The sequence below is a fragment of the Balaenoptera acutorostrata genome, chromosome 2, assembly GCF_949987535.1.
Source record: "Balaenoptera acutorostrata chromosome 2, mBalAcu1.1, whole genome shotgun sequence".
NCBI classification, from domain to species: domain Eukaryota; kingdom Metazoa; phylum Chordata; class Mammalia; order Artiodactyla; family Balaenopteridae; genus Balaenoptera; species Balaenoptera acutorostrata.
In genome coordinates, this window is record NC_080065.1 from 131,433,122 (window position 1) to 131,447,591 (window position 14,470).

At 40.5% G+C, this 14,470-nt stretch overlaps 1 protein-coding gene across 12 annotated transcripts in view; it reads left to right on the forward strand.

The window, feature by feature from the left end:
- Window positions 1–2,259: 2,259 nt before the first annotated feature.
- Window positions 2,260–14,470, forward strand: part of TCERG1 (transcription elongation regulator 1) — a 58,934-nt gene continuing 46,723 nt past the window's right edge. For 7 of the 12 annotated variants that reach the window (XR_009007079.1, XM_057539971.1, XM_057539975.1 and 4 more), the window contains exons 1-5: window positions 2,260–2,398; window positions 8,330–8,555; window positions 10,780–10,932; window positions 11,981–12,410; window positions 12,721–12,840. Coding sequence is in view for 11 of the 12 variants with exons in the window: in XM_057539971.1 (XP_057395954.1) it covers window positions 2,340–2,398; window positions 8,330–8,555; window positions 10,780–10,932; window positions 11,981–12,410; window positions 12,721–12,840 (988 nt within the window). In the remaining variant the exon portion in view is untranslated. The remainder of the gene's footprint in view (window positions 2,399–8,329; window positions 8,556–10,779; window positions 10,933–11,980; window positions 12,411–12,720; window positions 12,841–14,470) is intronic. The other 5 variants (XM_057539973.1, XM_007194182.2, XM_057539974.1 and 2 more) reach the window with 1 other exon arrangement.

The window sequence follows — 14,470 nt, forward strand, 5'->3', positions numbered from 1 at the left end:
ATTTTATTTTTGGCTGTGTTGGGTCTTTGTTTCTGTGCGAGGGCTTTCTCTATTTGCGGCGAGCAGGGGCCACTTTTCATCGCGGTGCGCAGGCCTCTCACTGTCGCGGCCTCTCTTGTTGCGGAGCACAGGCTCCAGACGTGCAGGCTCAGTAGTTGTGGCTCACGGGCCCAGTTGCTCTGCGGCATGTGGGATCTTCCCAGACCAGGGCTCGAACCCGTGTCCCCTGCATTGGCAGGCAGATTCTCAACCACTGCGCTACCAGGGAAGCCCTCAACAGGTTTTAGTATATTCACCAAATTGTGCAATCATCACCACTATCTAATTTTAGAATATTTTTATCATCGAAAAAGAAATCCCATACCCATTAGCAGTCACTCCCCACCCCTATCCTGGAAATCTACTTTCCATCTCTATGGATTTGCCTATTCTGGATATTTCATTAAATGGAATCATATTGAGGCAGGAGGTAGATGGGCCCCCCCAGGGTTAGCAATTGGAGTTCATTCCCTGTGAACAGAAACTCCAAAATATCAACAGCAGGACGATTGAGAGAGGAGGCTGGGCCCTGCCCAGATAAAAGATAAGAGACCACATATTTCTCATTCTTGAAGTCAAGGAGACCTTCCCGACTAGAAAGCTCCTTGGAGGTCAAAAGAGGAATGATGTCAAGTCTACCCATAGGCCTTTTCGCTGGAATCCATCTTGACTGAGAGATGCGCGCACACACATGGGAGGATCCTGAGATACACCAAATACGGACTCTGAACCAGGCAACTCAAAATGATTGGCCAAAGAAAACCCGTAAGAAATACCCCACATAAATGATTGTAAACTACCACGAGGACACGACTCTATCAGCCAAGATTGAGGCAGGACATAGTTGGCCACCCACCCTGCCCAGGGTAAGCAACTGGAGTTCGTTCCCTGTGGACAGAAACTTCAATTGCTTACCCTGCGGGGGGGCCCACCTATCTCCTGCCTCAATATGATATGTAGCCTTTGGTGTCTGGCTTCTTTCACCTAGCATAACGTTTTCAAGGTTCATTCATGTTGCAGCATGTATCAGTACTTAATTATTTTTTATGGCTGAATAATATCCCTTTGTATAAATATACCATATTTTTAAATCGATTCACCAGTTGTTTGGACATTTTGGCTATTGTGAATAATGCTGCTATGAATATTTTTGTACAAGTTTTTGTGTACATGTATGTTTTCAGTTTTTCTTGGATCACGGTGTTTAGCAATGGGGCTTTGCTGACATACTGTCTCAGGTTTAAAGCCAGGCTCTGCCATTTATTAGCTGTGTAAACTTGGACAAGTTACTTAACTTCTCTCTGCCTCGGTCTCATCTATAAACTGTGGCTATTCATAGTACTCACCTCTTATAAGGCCTTTTTACGAGGCCTAAAACAGATAATACATGGAAAGTAATTAGGACAGTGCTTGGTATATATGCTTAAGTCTGAGTAAAATATATCTATTATTAGTTTAATATTTTGAGTTCCTTAATGGTAGAAATCATCTTCATCGTGACTTTGAAAGTCCAGTGCCTATAGTTTTTTTTTTTTTTAATAAAAAGATAAATGAATATTCAGAATTCCTTCTGGGTATCAGGGTATGCTAATTTCAGACAAGTGTATTTTGAAATTGAAGGACAGATGGTTTAAACTGTAAATTGCCGAGGCTTGCCTCCCACAACTTACTTAATACAGCAACTTACAAGACTTCTTAGCCTGCGACTAATTATTTAATACAATTTGAGGTATTCTTGTAGTTAGTAATATATTATTTAATAACACGTGTATAATCCGGTGGTGCCTTAAGACTCCTGATTCTGAAAAGCGGGGAAACGGCTCATTTCCACAGCAACTCTGTGACTGGCTTACCGGCGACCCAGGTCGATTTTTGATTGGCTCACGCAATGGACATCGTCTCGGCCCGAGCCAATATGTCCAGTATGAGGCCAATATGGCTCCACAACTGACTTTTCTGGAAGCCGGCAGACACGTGGCTACCGCAGGCCGAGCAGTACGTGGGAGGACCCAGTTTCACTTACCGCGAGAGGGCGCCGGCAGTTCCCCGTTGCTGAAGTCTCGTTTCCCATAAAGCCTCCGAGCGACCAATCAACTGGCTGTCTCCATACCGCTTTCAAAGTCGGCGGGCCCTTTCACCAATAATAAGGCAGATACCATCCTCAGCTCGAGGATTGATGGAAAGTCTGACCAGTCATTTCACAGATCTCTGCTATCTCCGCCTCTCTCGCGCGAGATTGACGATCCGCCCGGCCAATAGGGGACGCTGAGGCGGCGGGTGGAAGAACGCGGCCCTCTGTAATGGCGGAGCGCGGCGGGGACGGGGGGGACGGTGAGCGATTCAACCCGGGGGAGCTCAGGTAAGGGCGCTGCTCTACCTTACATCTTGGCGCTCCGGCGTCTCAGGGGCTCGGCCCGCCGCGCGGAGGGCCGGGGTGGAGGGTGGGCCGAAGACGCGCGGCGACTGGGGGACAGGACCGCATGGGATTGGAGAAGGGGGAAGGGAAGGCGGCTTGAATGAGGGAGCCGGGCCGGGGCTGGGTCGCGGCCTCCTGCACGTTCTCGGGGCGCTTCCTGCGGTTTTCGCGGGGCCCCGGCGCCCTTCGCGGCCTGCGGCCCTTGGGCCGGACCCGGCGTTCCCGCTTTGGGGCCCCGCCTCAGGCGCGGGCCACCTCAGCCTTGCTCCCGGCGCGACGCCGGCGCGGGCCCAGTTTTCCTCCCGGAAGCCTTCCACGCCGCAGGCAACTCCCCGGCTCGGCCTTCTCCACGCCTTCCGCCGACCTTTGGGGTCCCCACGTCTGCCCTGTTCCTTCTTCTCCACAGTGCTTGCTTTTCATTAAGTTCGTGCGGCCTTCCTTTCTCTTATCCTTTGGTTTCTTACCCCGTATTTGTGAGTAGTAACAATAGCAGCAGCCGTTTGTTAGGTGCTTCCAGGGGCCAGAGGACCCTTTCCTTCGACTTGTCTCTTGTGATCCTCACACCCATCCTTTGGAGTAGTTGCTGTTCTTATTTTGCAGGCCCCAGTGCAAGAGCCATCTTCAGTTAAGTGATTTGCCCATCTTACAGGTGAGGAAACTGAGCCTCGTAGAGGTTGGGGAAGTAGAACCGGCTCGGTTTGGTGGAATCGTGGCTCCAGGAAGTGGCTTGAACCCAGGCAGCCAGGCTCGGTGCAGTCTTCCATTCCTCTCCCTTCTGTTTGTCTGCTCACGCCATCGCCCTAAGGATGGCAGTGACCTTTCTTGCCCTGGTTTTTCCCTGTCTCTGGAATTTGTAATTAAGTGTCTTGGAGAGAAAAATCTTTAGTCAGTGGTTTTTAAGGAAAACGAGGTACTGAGCTTTACGTGTATTTGATACTTTTTTTTTTTTTTAATGTTTCTGGGTGGGAAAAATGTCATGTCAGATGTTCAGCTCCCATTCTGAATTGTGCCAGTGTCAGTCTTTGAGAATGAAAAAGCGCAGAATAAGTTATGAGGACTCTGGTATTGTCTAGAGCAGCAGATGAAGTTGTATAAGGAAAACGGGTATTGTTACTCAGGTTTTCAGGGAAAAAGAAAAAGTCATGTCTTTTAGATTCTGAATGGTCACAAAAATTCTTACTTTGGCAGGAATAAAGTCTTATTTCAGGGATGTATCTCAAATCCTTTAAACCCCACGTGTACACTTCAGTAATGAGTGATCAAAGTGCATTGCCAGGGTCGTTCAGTGTTAGTGATGAAAGGTTCATTCCTGATTCTGATCTTAAGAGAAGGTTACTAGTCTTACAGGTTTATTTGGGAACATTACTTTGCATTTTAGAGAGTATTTTTCTTCAGTTTTACAATGAGTAGCCTTTTAGACTTCGTTAGTAGTAGTCTAGACATTGTTTCAAAACTGATTTGAATAGGGCTTTAAATTAGGTGTGTTCTGTTGGAAATGTTTTATACCTTAGCCTGTTGGGTTGGAAGTTCCTTCCAGAGCATATTGTAGACTTTTATTTTAACATTTGTCATGGTTTAAGAGAAATTAGTTGTTTTTGTGGCCTCTGATGGCAGAAATTGGGGCTTAATTTTTGTATTTGTATTCTGAATGCATGTCATGGTGTGTCACTATCATAAGGCCTGAAGAATAAGGTGTTCAGTGTATATATATTGTAAATAAATGAATAGAGGAGATTTAGAGATGGTCCGTTTAGTGGACCCACATTTATTAAGTGTGTGCAGTGTGGGAGTCACTGACCTAGGTGCTGGCAGTAGAGTCTGGAACCAGACTAAAAACCTTTTTCCTCAGGGACCTTCCATGCTAATTAAGATTGATCTAAATTCCAAACTAACCACATCAAATGAGGAAATCAGCCTGCAAGTGTGAAGAGACTTACACAGGGTCACCGAGGTATTGGCAGGGTCTGGATTAGAACCTAGGTCTCCTCACTTAGTCTTCCTTTTAATTTGCCTGCCATATATCAGCATTTAAAAAATTTTTGCTCTTCCTGTTATATTAAAGTATTTGCAGACTCGTCTTCACCATTGGGAAGATTGCATATCTGGATTTAGTACTTCTAAGGAAATACATTTGTTTTTGTAAAAAAAATTTTTTATGTTTCTGTTCATGCAAGTAGGCTTCTGTTTTCCTCAAGATTGAAAGTGGTAGGAATGCAAATAACCTACAATAGACAGAATTTATTTGGAGTTCCAAATGCCTTTCTATTCCTTTATGGTTGAGGGCCATTAAGATTTAGAGTTATATTTGTGTAGGTCCTTTACCCAGGGCCTTTATTTACTTATTAATGCTTTATGACTTATGCCAAGGTACTTGCAGTCTAAATTTCCTCAGCTGTGTAATGGGGATAAGAATATGTTGGTGTTACCACTGACTAACTACCATAAACAAGTTCTTTTTCTGTGCCATAGTTTCCTCTGTAAAAATGGTGCCAAACTTATCTCATTGGGTTGTTGTTAGGATTGAAAGACTTAGTACAAACAATGTCCCTAAAACCGTACCAGGTATATAGGAAGTACCCAGGGTTCACTATCATTATTAAAACAATAATTGAACACTACCATCCTGGACACTGGGATGCATCACTATAATAAGGAGAAACTATGTACTAGTGGGTAGAGATAATACAAAAGTAAACAAATAAGTGAGATTTTTTTTCATAGCATTTATCATAATTGTAAACTCAAATTGGGTAATGAAATAGAGAGGGGCTGGGAGAGACTAGGGTGAGAAAGGAGTTTAAGGTGAACTTTGAGCTGAGACTGAAGAGTGAGTCAGTTATATAAAGATCTGGGGAAAAGCATGCCAGGCAGAGGGAACAACTGCAGAGGCTTCAGGGTAATCAAGTAGTTGATCAGAAAGACTAGAGTCTGTAGAGAGGTCAGCAAGGGCCAGGTTATATAGAGCCTGCTAATAATAATTATAGTAATAGTAATAGTTAACACTACTAATATTAATACCATTTAACAGTAATTTTAGTGTTTTACTAAATTATTAGTATTTTACTAATACTATACTGATGTTACAGCAACAGCAATAGTAGCTAATACTTATGTGCTGGGTGCTGTTCCAAGTTCTTTATTAGCTCATTTAATCCTCAGTGCAGGTCTGGTGAGGTTGTAGTGATGAAGCAGTGTATATAAAGAGCTCAGCACATGTGCTATACATATCTGACATCAGAAAATGGCAACTTGAGGCTGTCGATAGAGGAAATTTTGTGAATTTTGCCACCATTTTCATGGCAGACTTTGAAAGCCATCTAGTCAAATTGGCCACCAAGTGCTTTTCAGGTAGAGCACTATGCTAGATTTTGTGGGGGAATGAAAGTAATGATAGTTAAAATAGTTTACTGTGTACCAGGTACTATCCTAAATGTTTCATGGGGATTATCTCATTGAACAGAGAGAGGTTTTATTTCTATTCCCCCCCCCCCCGCCCCCCGCTCATTTACATCTGAGTATATTCAGGCTCAGAAAACATGTGAACAGCCTGACAACAAAAGGCAGAGCCCTGATTTGACTCATGGTTTTAGAACCTAAAATGCTTAACTTCAAGTTATAACTAGGAAGTGTGAAATTCTAAAGAGAAATAGTGTAGATTTTTTGAAAAGGAAGAAGCAGATTCAGGAAATCTAAGATTAAGGTACATTATTAACTGAAGGCTGAAATGGAATATCTTTCCTTGGTGGTTAAGTTTTTTCCTGCCCCAAAGGTTAAGACATTGCTTCAATAACAGTGACCATCTGTCTTTTGGGAGTGCATATAATTTGAAAAAGACTGATTATTCTTTCTGCAATCACTTTTAAACTCATACTTTCTAACATTGAGTGTAGGATCATTTGCAGATTTGGTGAAATATATTTGGTATAGTAGTTCTGGATGTGTTTACAATCCTAGTGCTCACCTAGAAGGCAAATTGGTTCTTTATTAGGATTTTTTGTGTCAGAATTGAATTACGATGTGGAAAATTTAGAGGGGTAGTCTTAAGTACAGGATTGAAAAATGTAGGAAAGTTGGAAGAGCCTGGTGAGGAGAGAGTATAAGAATGATTACCATCAAATGTACATGAGGAATATAATTGTTAATCATCTCTTGAGCACTGAAATGTAAATTTCATGTATAATGGAGAGTATTGTAGCTACTTGGAAGACTGTGATAGATGCTCGGTAAATTGACTGGCAAATTATAGTAAAGATTTTATTAAGATTCTATATACTCTATTTGTAAGATACAGTATTACCTAGGTGTTCAATGGTACATTCAGCAAATACTTATTGAGCCTTACTATGGGCAGGCATAACTATGTGCTGGGGATATAAAGGTGAACAGGACAGACAATTCTTGCTCAAAAGGGGCTTAGATAGAAAGCATGGTATAGCGTTTAAGAGCCATTCACCTGTGTTTGAATTCTGGCTTTACCACTGAACCAGCTGTGTGGCCTTGGGCAAGTTATTTTACTTTTGTGTGCCTTAATCTGTAAAATGAGGTTGATAAAATCTATCTCAGGGTTGCTATGATGATTAAATAACTTAAAAAGAGCTTATGGTTACTGCCTGGCACATACTAAGTACTTGTTAGAGTTAATAATTTTTTTAAAAAAGCACTTAGGAGATAGATAATGCCATCTTATGTGATATTGCTTATCTGCTTGAATGCCATGGAGAAAATACAGTAGGGTGTTTAGCTAGAGATTGAAGGGTGGGGTGGGGTGCAGTGTACAGAAGGGCTTTCCCTTTAGTTAGAGAATACTAATGATCTCTTAAGCTGCTACCCTCCCCTGCTATAAAAACCTTGTATTTGGAAGTAATTTCAAACTTCCAAAAAGTTGCAAAAACAAAAATAGTACGCTTAGTGTTAATATTTTACCTGTTCTGCTTTATTGCTTGGTCACATACATGCTCTCTCTTTCTCTGAGCCATTTGAGGGTAAGACACACACACACACACACACACACACACACACACACCATTTGAGGGTAAGACACACACACACACACACACCATTTGAGGGTAAGAGACGCGCGCGCGCGCGCACACACACACACACACACACACACACACACACACACACACACACACACACACACACACCACACCCCCCCCCCCCCATGGCCCTTTACCCCTAAATGCTTGAGTGTTTATTTTCTAAGGATAGAGATCTCTTACTTAACTACAGCACAGTTATCAATGTAAATTTGCATTGATAAAATACTTTAATCTGTTGTCCGTATTCCAGTGTTGTCTATTAATCCAGTATGTCCTTTATAGCATTTCTTCCCTCTAGTTTAGGATCCTGTCTAGAGTTGGTATTGTGTTGTCATGTCTCTTTGGCCTCTTTAATCTAGAACATTTCCACAGCCTTCCTTTGTCTTTTCTGTATAACATCAATATTTCTGAAGAATATACTCCCTGCTGCCCCCTTTCTAATAGAACATTCTTCATTTTGTGTTTGTCGAATAGCTCCTTATTAGATTGAGGTTATGCATTCTTGCCTGGAATAGGTAATGTTGTGTCCCTCTCAGTCACATTAGGTCAGTTTCTCTATCGCATAGGTGTTTTGTTCATCCTTCTTTGCAACTGTAAGAAACATGTGGGAAGATACTTTAAGACCATCCAAGTAACCTCCCTCATCTAAATTTCCTCCTAGATTTGGTGTCCATTGATCATTCTTACTGATGCACTCTATTGCAGTGGTACAATATGACTTTCCAACTCTACTTGCTCTTAAGGGCTTTTAAAATTTGATGTAATTAGAGATGAGTAGTTACATTTTTGTTACATTGAGAAAGAAAAATTTATTCATGGCTTTCCCACACAGGATGGCTCAACAGCAGGCCTTGAGGTTCCGAGGCCCAGCTCCCCCACCAAATGCAGTGATGCGAGGCCCACCACCTCTCATGCGACCTCCTCCACCTTTTGGTATGATGCGAGGCCCTCCTCCACCACCTCGGCCCCCATTTGGACGTCCTCCTTTTGATCCTAATATGCCACCAATGCCTCCTCCAGGAGGGATTCCTCCACCTATGGGCCCTCCACACCTCCAGGTAAAGAATATAGAGGTAGCTCTTTCTTTGTTGGCATTAGTGTCAATATTATATATGAGTTTTGCCTTTAAAACCTGCGTTCTTGGTTTTTTAGGAAAATGGGAACTAAAGAGAACATCCTTATATTAATGTGTTGCTCTAAAAGCACTGGTAACAATAATTAGTATGGAAATTCAGACTGGAAATGTATATGGTGATAGAAAAATGTATGTGTTAAGTTAGGATTGAATAAGGTAGTTCTAACCTGCCTTCATCTCTGAGAATTGTCTTTAGTAATCCATCTTCTTTATGGGAAATGAAGTTTGAAATCTTATGTATAGAGTAGGGGAAATTTGTTTTCAGTGATACATATTGCAAGTAAATTTAAATATATATGTATGTATATTCCTGACCATTTCTCCCCAGAAATGATGCCTAGTATAGAATCTAGAAAGTGACAACAAACACATTTTTTAAGCACAATATTTGGATTTTTTTCCTTCCCCAGAAAAAAAAGTACGGTTATCTTATAATTTTAGAAATAGAATTGTTGTGGGATTTCTTTAAATAAAAACTTTTCTGGTGTTTTAACCTGAGGCATATATCCCTCTTAAGTGTAAATAGACCCAGTTATTGTCTGAAATGAGGTTATGAAGGTATCAACTCTCAAAAATACCTACTTTTGAGATTATATTCTTTTTGACTGAGTATGTTTCTGTGTTTTCTTAGTTTATTCAGCCTGTACCATTCTGAAACAAAATAAATACAGTAGTATCATCTCCCTTCTGTTAGCTTGGATAATCAAGAATGAACTTACTAAAAATAGAAAGAGATAATGAGCTACTGTTTAAGTGATGTTAACTCTGTTTCAATAGGGTTATATTTATGGAAGAAACACCAGGTTTTAATACTTTGCTTAGTAATTTTGTTGCCTTCCTAGTAATGAGCAGCCCCCCCCTTCCCCCACCCCCCTTAAACAAATTGTTAAATGGTTTTATGTTTTCTTCAGGATTAGAATAGGAAGTAACTTTTTGACCTGCTGACTGTGGTATAACTTGTTACATGTGAATTTATTCTAATTTGTGCCTTTAATAGTTAAAGTCCTTGCAGAATATTATAAAATGCAATGGATTAATGTAACCCTTTAATGGAAGTATATCAGATGTTATAATGGGGTACTTTCTAATATTGTGATGCTTTTCTTGGCCTTGATGGATGATTGTGTAGTTTTATAGTAAATCCAAGTGATTTCCAGCTCCTGGTGCATGAGATATATTTGGGGTGGATATTTTATAGAACATGGGCCTGTGTGCTGATGCTTGAAAGACAGCGAGCTGAATCCAGAAAAACTGGAGTATGGAAAAGAAAACATTTTTAGGAAAATGAAATACAGTTGCACATTATTAGCATAATGTCAATTCCATTATCCAGATTAAGATGCTTTGGATAATTGAATTCTAATGTTACTTGTAGATTATAGAGGAAATCTTTTAATCCCTGTTCAAAATCTGTTTTCAAAATGGCAGACCTCTTTTCTGCTTTAGTGAGTAAGATATAGCGGTTACAGTTAAATTGTTTGGTTCAGGATCTTGGCTTGGGTCAGCAGTCGTCGAAGGAATTATCAGAGATAGTGTTGAATCAGTAATGAATGGTTACAGGAGTTGTTGTTTTTTTTTTTTAACTATAATATATACCATTTAAATTCTTGTTTTCCCGAAAAGTAAAAGGGATAATTTTTTTTATTGTATCTTTTAAACTTACTGATGTTAACATCTTTGGTGAGCTACATTATTATTATTTGAAAAATAGGAAATGATGAATATTTTCCTAGCTAATATCCTTTTTTTTCTTGTAGGAAAAGAGAACAAAAGGTTAGGTATATCTGGTTTTTCCTTTTTAGTTATTGCTATGTTATTTGTAAATAAGAATCAGTTTTTTTCTTTTGAAAGTAATCTAGTGCCCAATGTATGAAATAGGCAGTTAAGGTATAAAGAACAAAGCAAAACTCACCCATAATGCTATAACCCAGAGATGACTATTGTTAGTATTTTGATGTACTTCTTTCTAGTCTGTTTAGTAATCATTTTTATTACAGAGAAACTTCTCTTACACAACCTAGATAAATGTATCTGAATTGACTATAAAACTAGTTTCTCTTACAGTGCTTTACTTTTGGGTAGAATTTAGTAATAATTTGAAGGAAAAAAGATAAACACAAGTGACATTACTTCTTGTGAATTAACAGAGACCACCTTTCATGCCTCCACCCATGGGAACCATGCCTCCTCCACCGGGTATGATGTTTCCACCAGGAATGCCTCCTGTGACTGCTCCTGGTACTCCAGCACTGCCTCCTACTGAGGAGATATGGGTTGAAAATAAAACTCCAGATGGGAAGGTAAATTATAAAATGTATTTAGGTTGTTAACTTCTTAGTAACAGAAGAGTAAAACAGGAGTTCTGGCAGATTGAGATCAGTGACTGTATCTTTGCCAATTAAGAATGAGCCTTGGGTAAGCCAGGGTGGGACAGGACTCCTGGAAAGGCTCACTGGATTGGACTTATGCACAGACATAAGGTGGCCTGGAGCACTTACATAGGTTTGCCTATGATTCTGGAAGCCTGTATTTTAAATATGTGCTTTGGGTCCCCAAAACAGCCCTCAGGTTTAGTGTTTGCTAGGAGAACTCACAGGACTCAGCATGTAGTTGTATTTGAAGCTAAGACTAATTACAGAGAAAAGATACAAAGCAAAACCAGCAAAGAGAAAGAGGTGCATGGGCTGCAGTCTGGAGCAACCAAGCACAAGCCTTCTGGAGTCCTTTCAGTGGAATCATGTAGAATGTGTTTAATTCCTGCGACATGGCATTGTGAACACGCAGGTGAAGTGTCGTCTGCTGGGAAAGCTCTCCTGAGCTGAGGAGTCGAGGGTTTTCACTGGGTACTGGTCCCATATCTGGCACCATCTGCCCGGCACATACCAAATTCCAGACTCCCAGCAGGAAGGCATGTATTCAGCATAAACTGCATTGTTTGCATAAACAGTTTAAACATAATGAGCCATTCGTATCGGTTAGGGAATGATGGGAACCCTCCTGAAATCTAAGTTTCCAGATGCCAGCCAAGGACCAACATTGTGGGCAGGGCTTTCTAAGGATAGCAGTCTCAGGCCCGCTATGTTAACTTTGTGCACAAAATATAACCTTGGTTCTCCTTTTTTGGTGTGTGTTAAAAATATAGTGTGCTCATTATCGAAAACTGGAGGGAAGGAAAAAAGGAGTGAAAAATTACCTTTAGTCTCATCATATACAAACAGCCAACTTTGATGTACTTTCTGTTTTCTAAGGTTTTTTTTAATACTGTTTAAGACAAAATATAGTTGTATTATTGTTTATAAATGATAGTTGGCAGATTCTTTGATACTGATGATTTTGCTTTCTCTGCAGGTTTATTATTACAATGCTCGGACACGTGAATCTGCATGGACCAAGCCAGACGGAGTTAAGGTTATTCAGCAGTCAGAACTGACACCTATGCTTGCAGCCCAGGCCCAGGTTCAGGCCCAAGCCCAGGCACAGGCACAGGCACAGGCACAGGCACAGGCACAGGCACAAGCTCAAGCTCAAGCTCAAGCTCAAGCTCAAGCGCAGGCCCAGGCACAAGCGCAGGCGCAGGCACAGGCACAGGCTCAGGCCCAGGCCCAGGCCCAGGCCCAGGCCCAGGTGCAGGCGCAAGTGCAAGCACAAGCAGTGGGAGCTTCCACCCCTACGACCAGTAGCCCAGCACCTGCGGTATCCACTTCAACGTCATCATCAACCCCATCCTCTACCACTTCTACCACAACAACTGCCTCTTCAGTTTCACAGACAGTATCAAGTGAGTACTAGTCAGCATGTGTTTTCATTTAGGGGCTAGAGAAATGGACAAGTGGGAATGCATTCCAAAATGATCCTAGTGTTTTAGGTATTATCCTTGATGTTATTTAAAATATGTTTTTGACATTAAGACTTCTGGCTAAAAAGAACAGAAATTTACATTAGTAGAAGAAATTATTTGCTCAGTTGAAATTCATGAAGCTAAACTGGGGAAGTATAGAGTTAGCTATTCAACTTGGCCAACAGTAATGCTGGGTGATGTGGGGTTTGCAGAATAAGTGTAAGTCTTGGCCCCTGCCCCTATCTTGCAGAGTTTCCAGTTTTTCTAATTGAGGAGGCAAGAATAATGCATGTGAAACAATTAGAGAATAGCGTGCAAAGTTATGCAGCGAAAATAGAAGATATAAGAATTCAAGAAAACGGAGAGACAAGTGAGTGGACTACATGGGTATTGAGGTTTATCATAAAGGATGTGTGATAGGATTTGAATAGGTTCAAAGTTTCGGAGAGGTGTTTCAGGTAGTGGGAAACGTAGATCAGGAAATGAGGATAAATATAGTTTATGAATTGTTAGGTGGGAGGATTTATATTGGTTAATGTATTGAATAAGAGACCAGGTTATGAAGAGTTTTAAGAACCAGGCAAATGGATGAGGCAGGCAGGCACTAGGCGGTCTATATGAATGCAGTATTCTGGAAGATTTTTATGGCACTCGTTTTTTGGGTAGTGTTGAAATCAGGAAAACTTAGGAACTTTTCAGTAATCTTGTTTAGAGGTAGATGGGTACCAGAATGGGATGCAGGCAGATGAAATGTGGAGTTGTGTTAGAAGCAGTTCGAAAGGTAAGAGAATTTTCAGGTATGAAGACACAGAGGCCCGAAGGTTACATCTTTTTTATAAAGATGAGAGACAATTAATAGATTTCAGGAATGAGGCGAGAAGAATATTAATTTGCTTAAAAGATTGTCGTTAATATTTATGCTACTAGTTCTGGGTTTTATTTTGTTTTTGTTTTTTGATATAAGTATGCTGCTGCTTTTTCTACAGGCTGAGATTGAGCCCCCAAATATTTAAATAATTTTATTGATTTGATTATTTATTATGATACTGGCATGAAGATACATAGTTATCCCTACAAGGCGATTATAATTTAGATTATTTTGCTACCTGGATAATGGGTGAGAATAAAAAAAAAACAAAACTGTCTCTCTTCCCTCCCCCAGTAGCTTCAGGGACTAGGGAATTATTAGTGTATACTACCTTGTAAGAAATACGTACATGAGAGAAATTTAGTCATACTACTAAATTTAAATTCAAATTTGATTTTATTTTATTGACGTGAGTAGTAACCGAAGAAGTAAGGTACATGTGATTCGGAGACAGTTTTTTTAAAGGCCCTATTTGATATTTTTTAGAGGGCTTGGGAGAAAATGTACTTAATAGGAAGATGTAAATAATGCTTTATAGGACTCTTGTAGCTAAGTTGAATTCTGAAAATACAGATTAACAGTGATACTAGCTAGTTGGTTGAGGATCTTTGCCTTTTTATAGGCACATGCTTCTAAAACCTGTGGGGCAAGGCAGAAAACAGTCAGTTTTTATGGTGATGGGAAAAGGAGATTAATTAAAAGCAGTGTGGTTCTACGTGGAGGCTCTGTGTTGCTTCTGTTTTGTTCCCTGCCTCTTCGGAAGGAAAAATAGTAGTACTTTGTTTTAAGGGAGGTGGGTAGCCAAAAGGTTTTAACTGTTCTCTTTGTATTCCATTTCCATATCGGAGTGGTCTATCAGTAGGCCCATAGGTATCTTGTCATTACCAACCGTTCTATTCAGAATTCCTGTTTTTCATTTTTTATACTACCCTTCAGTGATAGGGACGCCTTTATTCTAAGAACAGAATAGCAAAATCTTGTTCTTTTTACTGCCTTTAAACATCAATTTTGATGTTGTCTTTCTGAGTATTCCTGATAGCTGTTTTTATTTTGCTTGATTCAGTGTCAAGAAGTGTTATCGGTCTTAATGTTTCTCCATCTGTTAGAGGTAGTCACTTGTCTTTTTTAGTTA